Source organism: Pocillopora verrucosa, chromosome 4, assembly GCF_036669915.1.
Source record: "Pocillopora verrucosa isolate sample1 chromosome 4, ASM3666991v2, whole genome shotgun sequence".
Lineage (NCBI taxonomy): Eukaryota > Metazoa > Cnidaria > Anthozoa > Scleractinia > Pocilloporidae > Pocillopora > Pocillopora verrucosa.
This window is the reverse complement of record NC_089315.1, coordinates 14,464,630-14,475,625: the sequence shown is the minus strand read 5'-3', so window position 1 is coordinate 14,475,625 and position 10,996 is coordinate 14,464,630. Positions and strand designations below refer to the sequence as shown.

The 10,996-nt window shown below is 37.2% G+C and overlaps 1 protein-coding gene across 1 annotated transcript; it reads right to left on the bottom strand.

Annotated features, from left to right (window-relative positions):
* Positions 1–47: 47 nt before the first annotated feature.
* Positions 48–7,378, bottom strand: LOC131792307 (endoplasmic reticulum mannosyl-oligosaccharide 1,2-alpha-mannosidase). The gene is made up of 7 exons (XM_059109687.2): positions 7,145–7,378; positions 5,949–6,791; positions 5,078–5,266; positions 4,278–4,465; positions 3,396–3,519; positions 2,291–2,485; positions 48–1,493 (listed from the first exon to the last, which is right to left on the bottom strand). Exons 1-7 carry the CDS (start codon positions 7,259–7,261, stop codon positions 1,167–1,169), a joined length of 1,983 nt encoding a protein of 660 aa, XP_058965670.2. The 5' UTR covers positions 7,262–7,378; the 3' UTR covers positions 48–1,166.
* Positions 7,379–10,996: the final 3,618 nt, after the last annotated feature.

Below are 10,996 nucleotides of genomic sequence, written 5' to 3'. Positions count from 1 at the left end.
TGAGGAATAAGTACCATTATATTCTATTGGTTCTTTTCAAGGGCTGCATTCAGTATATTATCAACACGAAATTAGTAAAGATAAGTTAACCATGTTATCGAATTGGTAAAAGCTTACGTTTACAGAGTTACTGTTGCATGGTAATCCTTTATTTGGACAGTGTCCACCGTTTAGAACGTCAAGTTTTCAATGAGTGTCGAAAGTAAGCCAGGATCACATTGGTTTTGCATTGCCACGCTTCGTTCGGTCGAGAAAATCTGCGTTATATACCCCTAAGCTATTCAGATGCAAACTGGTCGCCGCGTTTTCCCACCCCTTTAGCAGTTTGCTAGTCTTTCCTTTGGGCTCTCATTGGCTAATAATATAGTCAAGTTCGTTCTGATTGGCCGTTGCGACCAATAGGTTTTTGGCATTTCGACATTCAATTGAAAACTTCTCTAAACTGCGTGTTGATAGCTGATTTCAATTTCCATTTGCAAGCCGAAGATGTGTTACAACAACTTGCTTAGAAACGAAACGGAATAACTTCATATCAAGAGAATATCAGTTTATATTCTCTGCTGCATCACGAGGGTTGAAATCCCTTTATCTGAATTCTGTTTGAAATGAAGTATTTGCCGAAGTTATTCGCTATTGTGTCACCGTAGAAGTCAGAATTGAGGCCATTTTCAAAGGGATTGCATTGTGCAATGGTTCATCTCCAAGATAAACTAAAGATTTCGCTATAGAAGGTTTGCTATAAAAGCCTTTATCCGTGGTCCACTGCTCAGAATTTGAAAGTTTAAAACTTATGTCATGTGTGTTATCAATGAAGCGCGATTACCCGCGCGTGACGACCTTTCTTAAAGAGACGAAAGGCAAAAAAATTGGGACTTAGAACTACAACCACTAAATGTCAAGGAAACCTGCACCTTGTGATTTTCCCTAGCCCGTGGAGCACGTACGTGCGGAAAACCCGAGCGAGATATGCTATTCCTTTTCCATTATCTGTGTAGCCCTTTAAGCATGTAACCCATTGCACCTTTCGCGTGGGGACGTTTTTTCGCTATCCTAGCGCCCAGATTCTGTACTACAATTTTCAGCCCGGCCGCCCACTTTACGCGCGACTGGCCAAAAAAAAAAAGCCTACTGTTACCTTGATAGTATTATACCTAAAGTTCCATTGGCTAGGATTTCCTTATAGGCAATAGGTGTGCTTCTGTATTAAATACAAACTTATCAAGAGGCACCATGTCCACATCACTAAATAATAGGAATAAATACTTTAGAGTCTCCCCAAGGAAGAAACTTTCCATTTTGTCTCTGAATCCCAACTTTGTGTCTTTGACACTGTTCAACGACGAATATCCTCCAGTGCTTATCTTGGCATGTTGCTCGATGGCTTGGAATATGGACCAGCCATAATCCTGGTATTTCTTGTCTTTCGTTAGACGATAGAGAATAAATAATGATTCTACAGTTTCTGGTCGCAGCAAACAGTGGGCATCTAATGGCTGGAAAATGTTAAAAAAAAAAAACACTCTTAAAGTGATGCTCCGATGACGTTCCAGCACCTAGAACAACTTGATGAACTCAGATGAAAGATATCTTTACTTTTTCACTAACAACCTCACTGTAGAATTGTGTCAAGAACAGTCACGTTGCGTATTAATTTGTCACGAGTTAATAGGTTTTGTTTGTATACGACGTTATTGTTTTTAACTTTTTTTTAATAGTTTTACATTATTATCAAATAACCTGTTTAAATACGTGATTTTCGGAAACGTGTAGTTCAGCTGATTTGCGAGTTACGAGTTGCGAGTTGTAAGTATTTTCGATTCGATTAAGCAATAAATTTATTCGATCAGTACACTATTGTCGAGTTTATGTAATTAACATTTAAACTTTTCACCTCCAAGAGCCATCAAAAACATCAAAAACCCCAATCACATTCTCTAAAAATTAATTCTTTCCCAGAGAAAAAGGATGCCATGTGAACCGGAACGCAGCCATAGTTACATTCTTCTTGTTTACAGTGCACATGTGCGTGACCTTCGGGTAGCGTTATTTGACAAGCAATATTCAAGACGAACATAGCAATGACCTCAATCGTATTGCGTTAGTAATTTCAGTGAGGGTGTAGTTATAGGAAATTTCTACGCTTTTGTCTTCGGAGTTGACGAAACATCGAGATATCGAGACATAAATAGTGATTTAAACTATGAGCACTGAATAGAAACTAAACCAAGATTTGAGAGTGACTAGTGTTGTATCCGTGTTACCAACTGCAGTACACAGTTGACAAGCTTACCCTAACTTGAATATCTTCATGTTTGGAAGGCCCTTGGTTAAAGTAAACCAGTTCAGCACTCAATCCAGTCGGCATACGTTTATACATCTGAACACATGTCTCCAACAGATCCTTTGCAAATTGTTCGTATTTTTTGTCCAGGCCATTCTGGACAGCTAACATTAATGTTCCTGGCAGAAAACACACCAAATGGTCCTGCAAGCAAAGAAATTAGATTTCTTAAGGAGGACAATGAGAGCTTTTAGCAAGGTATTATACATTGAAGATGTACATTTAGGGACCAGTGGCTTTTTATTGCAGGGGGGGGGGGGGGAGGAGGGGTTAGAGGATCTAGGGGGAGTGGAGGGAGGATCAGTTGTTGTCAACAGAGTACAAGGTGGAAGGGAGTTTAAAAAATTGACTGCCAAGTGACTGCTTATGAAGGGGTAGGGGAGGGGGGGGGGGAAAATTAAGAATGGTCACATAAGAAATGGTCACTGTTAACTCTCAACATGTTATCTTTTCATCTCCACATTTCATGTTAACTGAACATTTAGTAAGATTCATTTACCATGACATAAATTTACATTTTGTTGCTGTCCAAAATTAAATGGGGAAATATTGATACCCAAAAATTATTTTGGGAAATGATATTTGAAAATCAACATTCATTAATGAGATGTGTAGAGCATTTGCCTGACGCAACAGATGAACCACAGTATGGTTGTAAATTAAGCTAGTAGGTATACCACAGATAGGCAATTAAAGTACACCATTTAATGATTGGTGATCAGGAATGCTGCAGAAGTGAGAGTGCTTGCCTCTCTCCAATACCACATGGGTTGAGGTTGTTTTTTGGTTTCCTAATTTTCTTCACTCCACTAAGAAAAAAATCTCTGAATTCCAAATGAAGCATATAACGGTGGACAAGGATCAACCTTATGGAAGCATTATGTTAAATTATCACTATCATCATCATTACAATTATTATCATCACCATTATAAAAATCATTATTTTTATCATCATCATCATTATTATCATTATCATTATCATTATTATTATTATTATTATTATTATTATTATTATTGTTATTGTTAAAAATTCTTACTATTATTTCATACATACCATCTTAGGGCTGAATGTTGAGCCATGCAGAAGTTCACCAATGTACACCAGCTTGCTTGGTTCTGATTCTCTCCTCAAAAGAGACATGACTCCATCCATGGAATCTACAAAGTCATCTCGAAGCCTGGCAAGAAAAAAAAAACATTAAACTACTGAACCCAACCTTCCTTCCTATACAGAAGGTAGTGAGACAACAATACACTTGTGGTGTTGGTTGATTCTTGCTAATCTCTAAACACACTTTCAGCGGTTTGCTAGAGATCTATTTATGAAGCATTAAATGATTCAAACAGCTACATGTTCCTTGCAAACTACATAATGATAATTAAATGATGTATCAAGAAAATATGCAAAAAAGGAATATTCGCTAAACTTTTTATTAATTATCTCAGATAGTACAGGCACTACAATAACTAAAGTCAATTTAGCAGGCTATATTTCACTGTGCAGTCCCTAAATTCAAAAGTTTGTTTGAATTGAAATTTCCCCCATTAGAGACATAAATTCAAGCAAACAAATCTTGGTCTGCAGACTTCAAACTAATGATTACTACAAGGAATTTGATTTGTGCCTCTCTATCCAGCTTAGATAAATGCTAAAAATTTGAAAAAAATTCTGAAGATTTTCTCTCCCTCATTTTTGTTCATATCTCACCCTGCAGTTTTTGCATACCTGCTCCCTTGTTCCCTCTAACTGAGAGCATAGCATAGGCTAGAGGAACTGTAAGGGTGTGATAAAGGTAGCCAAGTCTTTCAAATTTTAACCAAACAAAAACAAAACACCCATAAAAACAAGCAAAAAGACAAACACAAACATGAAAGAAAACAAGATTATTATACCAAGCCCAACAGAGTGTAAGACTGTGTATATGCATTCTCTTACCAATTTTCTGTTTTCCCACTCTGTAGCCACTGCTTCAGAAGATACTCATAGTAACTGTCACCCCGAGCACCCAAGGTAATTGTTGAACCAGGTCGGAACTTGCCTGTATCTGCATTCACAAAGATTGGTACTAAGCCTGCCCGCTTTGGAAGGGCATGAATGTGACTCATTACTGTATCTACAGCGCTCTGAAAAAAGAAAAAAATTATTAACCTACATTTGCCACCAGAGAGGGCACACCTTTCCTAATGTATATATATATAAAAAAACAAAACAAAACAAATCTTTACATAATTCAAATTCTAAAAATAAAAGGAATCAATTGACAAAGACCTTAAATAAATATATCAATAAATACAGTGTACAGTTTATAGTTACCTAAAAAATACTTTTAAATAAGAGAATAATTTTAGATTCTGAATACCAAAAGTTAGTAGTTGAAAAATGAACATTTTTTTCCTGGTTCTGATTTTTTCTACCAAGTTTTTATGGAAAAAGTTAACTACATTGACAACAAATTTTTAATGTTTTATTGTCAAGAGGAATATTATTTCTTTTCCTATTAGGAATAGAATTCTGGCAAAACTTATATAGCAATATTAAGAATTTCAACTAAAGTATTTCTTACGTACAATTCTAACATTTCCTCTCATATAAAAATTACATCACCTACATTGCAATAGTACTTGAATAATTGACACTACAACAGTAAAATACCTTGCAACAAAAAAAATGCTATCAAAGCAACATGTTGAACATGAATAATGCTGTATTCCCCTGCGACACAATATTCCAGATACCTTGTATTTTGCATCCCCAGTGGTATAAGTGAGATCTCGGAACTCTAGTTGTATGGTGGTAACCTCAGACACTGAGCTGTCTGGACCCCAGCGAGGAGGGTGAGCTGTACGAGTCAGCAGATTCACATCGGAATATGGAATGTTTGATCGCGAGTGAAAAGCTGGCAGGAGGCGATCCCCCAAATCAATCTGACACAAGAGATAAAAGGAACATAAATTATTTGCATTTGTTTCAGCTACATTGATTAAATACAATGACAGTAAGCCATATGCAGGAAATAAATGTTTGTTGAATAGCAAAAAAAAAAAAGATATACAAACAGTAAGTTAGTAAGTTAGAAGGGTTAACCCTTTCAGTCCCAAGATCTAATTAGTAATTCTCCTTACTATCTGCCATACAATTCTTATGATGTTACCAATAGTTCAGAGAATTTGGTATTGGATCAACTGATAATCTTGTAATTGATATTCTTCTCTATTCTCATCACCTACAGGCTTGATACTGTATTGATATTTTTAGGAGAAATTGTCTTGGTCACTTGTGGGAGTGAAAGGGTAATGGTGTGAGAGCATTAATGGTGTGAGAGCAATAATGAAAAACTCTTGAGTTCCTCATCAGCATCAGAAATGATGTAAACGAAATGACAAGAAATAGAAGTAGCTTAGCACTAGTGAAGATCTAACATTTAGCTGAAACACAAACATGAAATATATGGCTGAACCATTCTATATGTGAATAATAAGTGTGTGCTTCAAAAAGCTGACTAGTGTTTGATGTTTGGAATAAAGGTCAGGCATTGGAAAAATTCATGCTTCAATATAACTTATCTGCTAATCCTTCCAAAGATATTTCTTTTTCATTACTACTTACCGCTTTTCTCAAAAACAGGTCATCTCGTGACAAATGGTATGCACTCAGGAGTCCTCCAAGAACACGGATTGTTGTCTCAAACAAATTCACATCAACATTTTTCTCAAAGGTCAAGCTGTTGGCTACCCATTCACGAGCCTGTTGAAACTCTTCACGCAGGTTCATTAACAACATGGTATCTAGTGAATCAATTATTGTCAGCCCAATACCAAACCATTCACTATGCGATCTGGAAATGGGACGCAATTCATCATGACCCCATGCATATTTTTTATAACCCTCCCAGGCATGTCTAAATGCTTCTACAACCTTTTTTTGACGCTGACTTTGTTTATCTAATGGAAGTATGTTAACTCCATTTATGTTCAGAGCAAAATTCTCATTATTTTCTACAGGATTTGCTTCACCATCACCAGCAGTGTCTGCTCCAACATCACCGGGCAGCTTATCCTCAGTATGTACACCTGTATCACCATGAATCTCCCCCTGATTTGTATCTTCATTTGAATTTAGGTTTTTGTTATCATCTACATTGTCATCAATTGGTTTATCCCTATTTTTCAACTTTGGAGGCCCTTTCTTTATTACCAGGGCATGTTGCTTCCTGAGTTCTTCCAGTTCTTTCAAATTATTTTCAATAATTTCCTGTTTATTTACTCTGTTAAACTTTGGAGAATGTTCCTCAGAAATCTTGTGACCTTGATGACCTACAGTTTCATCCATATTGTCAGTTTCAAAGTTTTGCCACATTAGTCCTTTATGCCACAACAAAAAAGTGACACAACCAAGAATACACAGCAGGAAAATGAGCGATCTTTGAAAAGAAGACATGGCTCGCCACTTCTGCAGTAAAAAATAACAATAAATAACACATTTAGTTTAACGATGTAAACAAATTTCGATTCAGTTTACGCAAAGATGAAATTCAATAGCCATTAAATTTATTTATCCATAAGTCTTTATAATACAGTAGATTGTGACGAAATTCATGTAACTGTGTCTCTTTGAAAATTTATGCACACGTTTTAACCTTCATTCCTTTCCGCTGCGATGCCCTGCAGCGTTCTACTAATCCAGTTCCGCGTATTTAATAGTTTATGATCTTTGTTTTCACAAGATGGAACGCTCTTACTCCACTCGAAAGTACGAACACCAACAATCGGCTACACAAGTGCCACACATTGTCGGTCTCTTACCCTATACAGTGAGGTATGTCGACGTCCCTTGCTGTTGTCATCATTTTTGTCGTCATTATTCCACGGCATGGAAACTGAGATAAAATCTCTCGATCCCTCTCGCTGAATGGAGCTCATATTTTCAAGGAACGGTGTGAAAAAATACGGGACAAAGAAAAGTTTTCCTGAAGAGGGTTTAATTAGATACTTTTCCGCTTACTCATGATCAAAGATTTCATTAATAACACCGATTGTCCGCCATTTTAACATAATATTTTTGCTCCCAGGCTCCTAGGTCAAAATTATTCGTCAAAGAGACTGGTTCCGTAATTTTGTGGAGAAGCCCAAGAGAACTACAGTTTGATAAGGAAGGAGGACACCAAAAAAAGAGGGAAAGAAATGCTATCAATGCTTTTTTACTATTTTTCCAGATCACTCGCTTCTAGATATCTGAGATTTATATTGGAGAGGTAAACAAGCTTACGAATTCATGAATTCGTGAGGTTGTATGACTCATCAGACAATCGCTTAAAAGACATAAGTTATGACGTGTCACTATAAAAATTGTCACCCCCGACTGAAAATGGCTACAAACGTTATAAGCTCAATCAAATAGAACCAACACAGTCCGGTATAAACAAGCTCCTCGAAATGCGCCGACATATTGAAGTCACAGGCTCTTCAGAAACCCCTGAATTTTCAAATTTGATACTAACTATAGTAAAATGTATGTATGTTTATATGCGCTCTTGGTGAAATCAGGGTCAAGTTGTCACTTTGATATAACAAACAACGCAAATGGTTTCTTTAGAAGGTATCATCAGTCTACTGTGTTAATAAACTTTCTCTTATAGCACTAGTCCTTCCAGCTGAAAAAATATGCGAATGTTATTTCGAAATGTGCAGCGCTGAAGTTTCGAACTTTCGTTTGCATCGGAAAAGGACGGATATCAGAATTATTCTGATTGGACTTTGCTTCAAAGCCTAAATGTCAACGCGCTTCGAAACGTAATTGGGTATGCACGCACGCGAAAAATTTCGTTTGAAAAATCAAGACACCTTATTGAAACAAAGTGTTCTTTATCTTATGTAGCTGTTTGTGTTTTTCTCATTTTGTTAACTGTACAATTTTATGGTCATTATTCCACGATGATGAATTTCTTTCAAGCCACGCTGTTGGGTTTGTTAATAGCGGTGTTGGTAAACTTACAGCCGACTACGAAACTAACGAGCCCGAAGCTGTGTAACATCAACAACAATTATAACAGCTTCTATGCCTGTACCTAAGTGCGAAAAAATGGAGCAAATGTTTGCGCAAATGAAACAAGAATTAGCCGGACTGAAAACAAGAAATCAAAAACATTCAGGGAATCCTAACTGGATTCCTTGTTCATGATGGAGAGGGTTAGCCACTTTTCTAGATTGGTTCAGCGGAGCAATTACTGCGAAGTCTCCGTAGCTAAGTAAAATATGGTAAACGTACCAGAGCCGTTTTAATTCGTGTTGAGTTCGAGGAAGAACCAAGCTTTCCAGTTTTTGATTCACTGAATAAAATGGGATTTAAATAATTTCAACTGCTTTATGCACAACCTGTATGTGAAAAATACACAAAGGGTAATTTAAGTGTTTGAATTTTCTATCTTTATATGAACCCTGGCCAGAGAAGAAAAATTAAAACTCGAATATCTCAACTCGTACGTCGAGTAAATTCTTCCTTGCTTCGAAGACCAGTGAACAAACAGGCGATCTGCTTTTAAGCTTGGATTTAAAGCGACTTTTGAATCAAGGCAGAGGGCTATTAAATTTGACGGAGCGAATGATATAATTTAAAACAGATAAAATCTGTTGTGTTTTGATTCCCACATGTTTAACATTGCGATGATAATATAATTTAATTTTCCCCTCTTCCCTTCTCAGCTGCCACTTATCGTAAAACCTTCAGTTGGGAATGGCCAGGCCAAAGTTAGGAAAGACAGTTTGAAACCTTCATTAAATTTACAGTTTACAAGAATTGTGCTGAACTTTACAAGTCTGGGAAAAAGAACAACGGCTTGTACATAATCAATCCTGTTGATGGTTTTAGAGAGCTTGAAGTCTACTGCGATCAGACAACAGCCGGTGGAGGATGGACAGTTTTCAGAAGAGATTTAATGGCTCTGTGGATTTCTTCCGAACTTGGAGTGACTACAATCTGAACAATCGGAGCTTCGGAAATTTAAGCGAGGATTTTTGGCCCGGACTGGACAAGATCTACCGCCTGACTGTGACTGGTTAAAAAGAGTATATCCTATTATAGTCTAATTTTCGGAAAGGTATTAATTGAAAAAGAAGATATTTAAAATCGCGGTAATCAGTTTCCCTATACACTTTCTAAGAGACTTCAATCACTATACTAGGACAATTTCTTGCTCGTTTTTTGACACAATCAAAGATTTTTTTAGGCTTGGTCAGTTTTGAGGAAGGCTTCTTGTACCACTTCCTGAGATTGTAGAACTTCGACTGAGGCCTCTTCCTGCTTCATCGGGTCAAATGAGAAGGATTAATTGACGAGTGACAAGTTGATTTGTACAAGGAAACTGCAATTTATATTAATTTATCTAGGGTGGATCGCAGGAGGAAGATTGGTCAAAGGCAACCGTTAAAAAACTGATCACTGCAGGAGAACGGTAGAAAGGAAAAAATCCAAATTTCTATGGGGATTGAACCCGTTTTTTTCCACATACAATTTGGAAGAATGTGTTAACTGCGCTAAGAACTGACATTTCAGGAACGGGTGAAATGTTAATGGGTCCTTTGTTTCCCTTAAGAAACAGCCCGAGCCATATACAGTTTTGTCTATACCATTTCCTTTAATATGATTGGTCTAGACAAAACCAAAACAACCTGATATGACCGAGAGAGGATTGGGACGATACTTTTTCTTGCTGGCTTTCTCGTGACGGCCAGGTTGTAATGAGAAGGAGACGGCAGAACAGAATTCAAAATTTCAGGAGACATAATTGACTTATTTATTTCTCTACTTCTGTGCTACAAATCCAAGTTTCGACAGACATTTCATCTCTTCTCGCGCGCCCTGCTATGTGTTGCACGTACACGAATTTTGCTTGCAGTGTTTTGTTATCAAATTCTATCCATTTCACGGGTGAGATGTCTAAAAGACACCTCGTGGAAGGTAGCGACTGATGAAATAACAGAATGTTCTTAAGAAGGAGATATGATCATCCGTGAGCTGAAACGAAAAACAAAAGGACCTCTAGGAATACTGAGAAAATCGATAGCTGGCAGAATCCATGACGCCCTGACGGCCTATGACAGCAAGTCACAACAACAACGGCCGTGCACTCGAACTTAACCAACGTTCATTCGACTTCTGTTTTCATAAATATTAAGCACTTATATCGAGGTTTACCATAATATTTTTCTTTTTTCAAAAAAGAAATCGTACATACCTCAAATTTATATGATACTGATAGCAAGTGTGTCCTCCACTATCCCAAATAAGACATCGTAGCTCTACTTTAAATTGTGATTTCTCCCGCACATTTCAACTGATGCCATTCAAACTGCTATTGACACGAAGCTCGCTCAGTGCTATATCAAGTGAGCTGGGTCCCAAGGGCCATAATAAAGAGAAACTGGACCGTGACGCCATGTTTCATCACGTCATGGTATAGACTAAACTGTCTATGGCCCGGACTGGGGAACTCAGATCACTAATGGGATACTTTAAAGCTTGTTTTTCCGCAGTGTCTTAAATTGCACCCTATCGGTGAAAATCAATTCATCACTTGCTACCTCATCCACAAGTCAAAAATATGATTTTATTAAGGGAATATCATCTAGTAGATATTCTCTTGGATTCATTTCATTTCA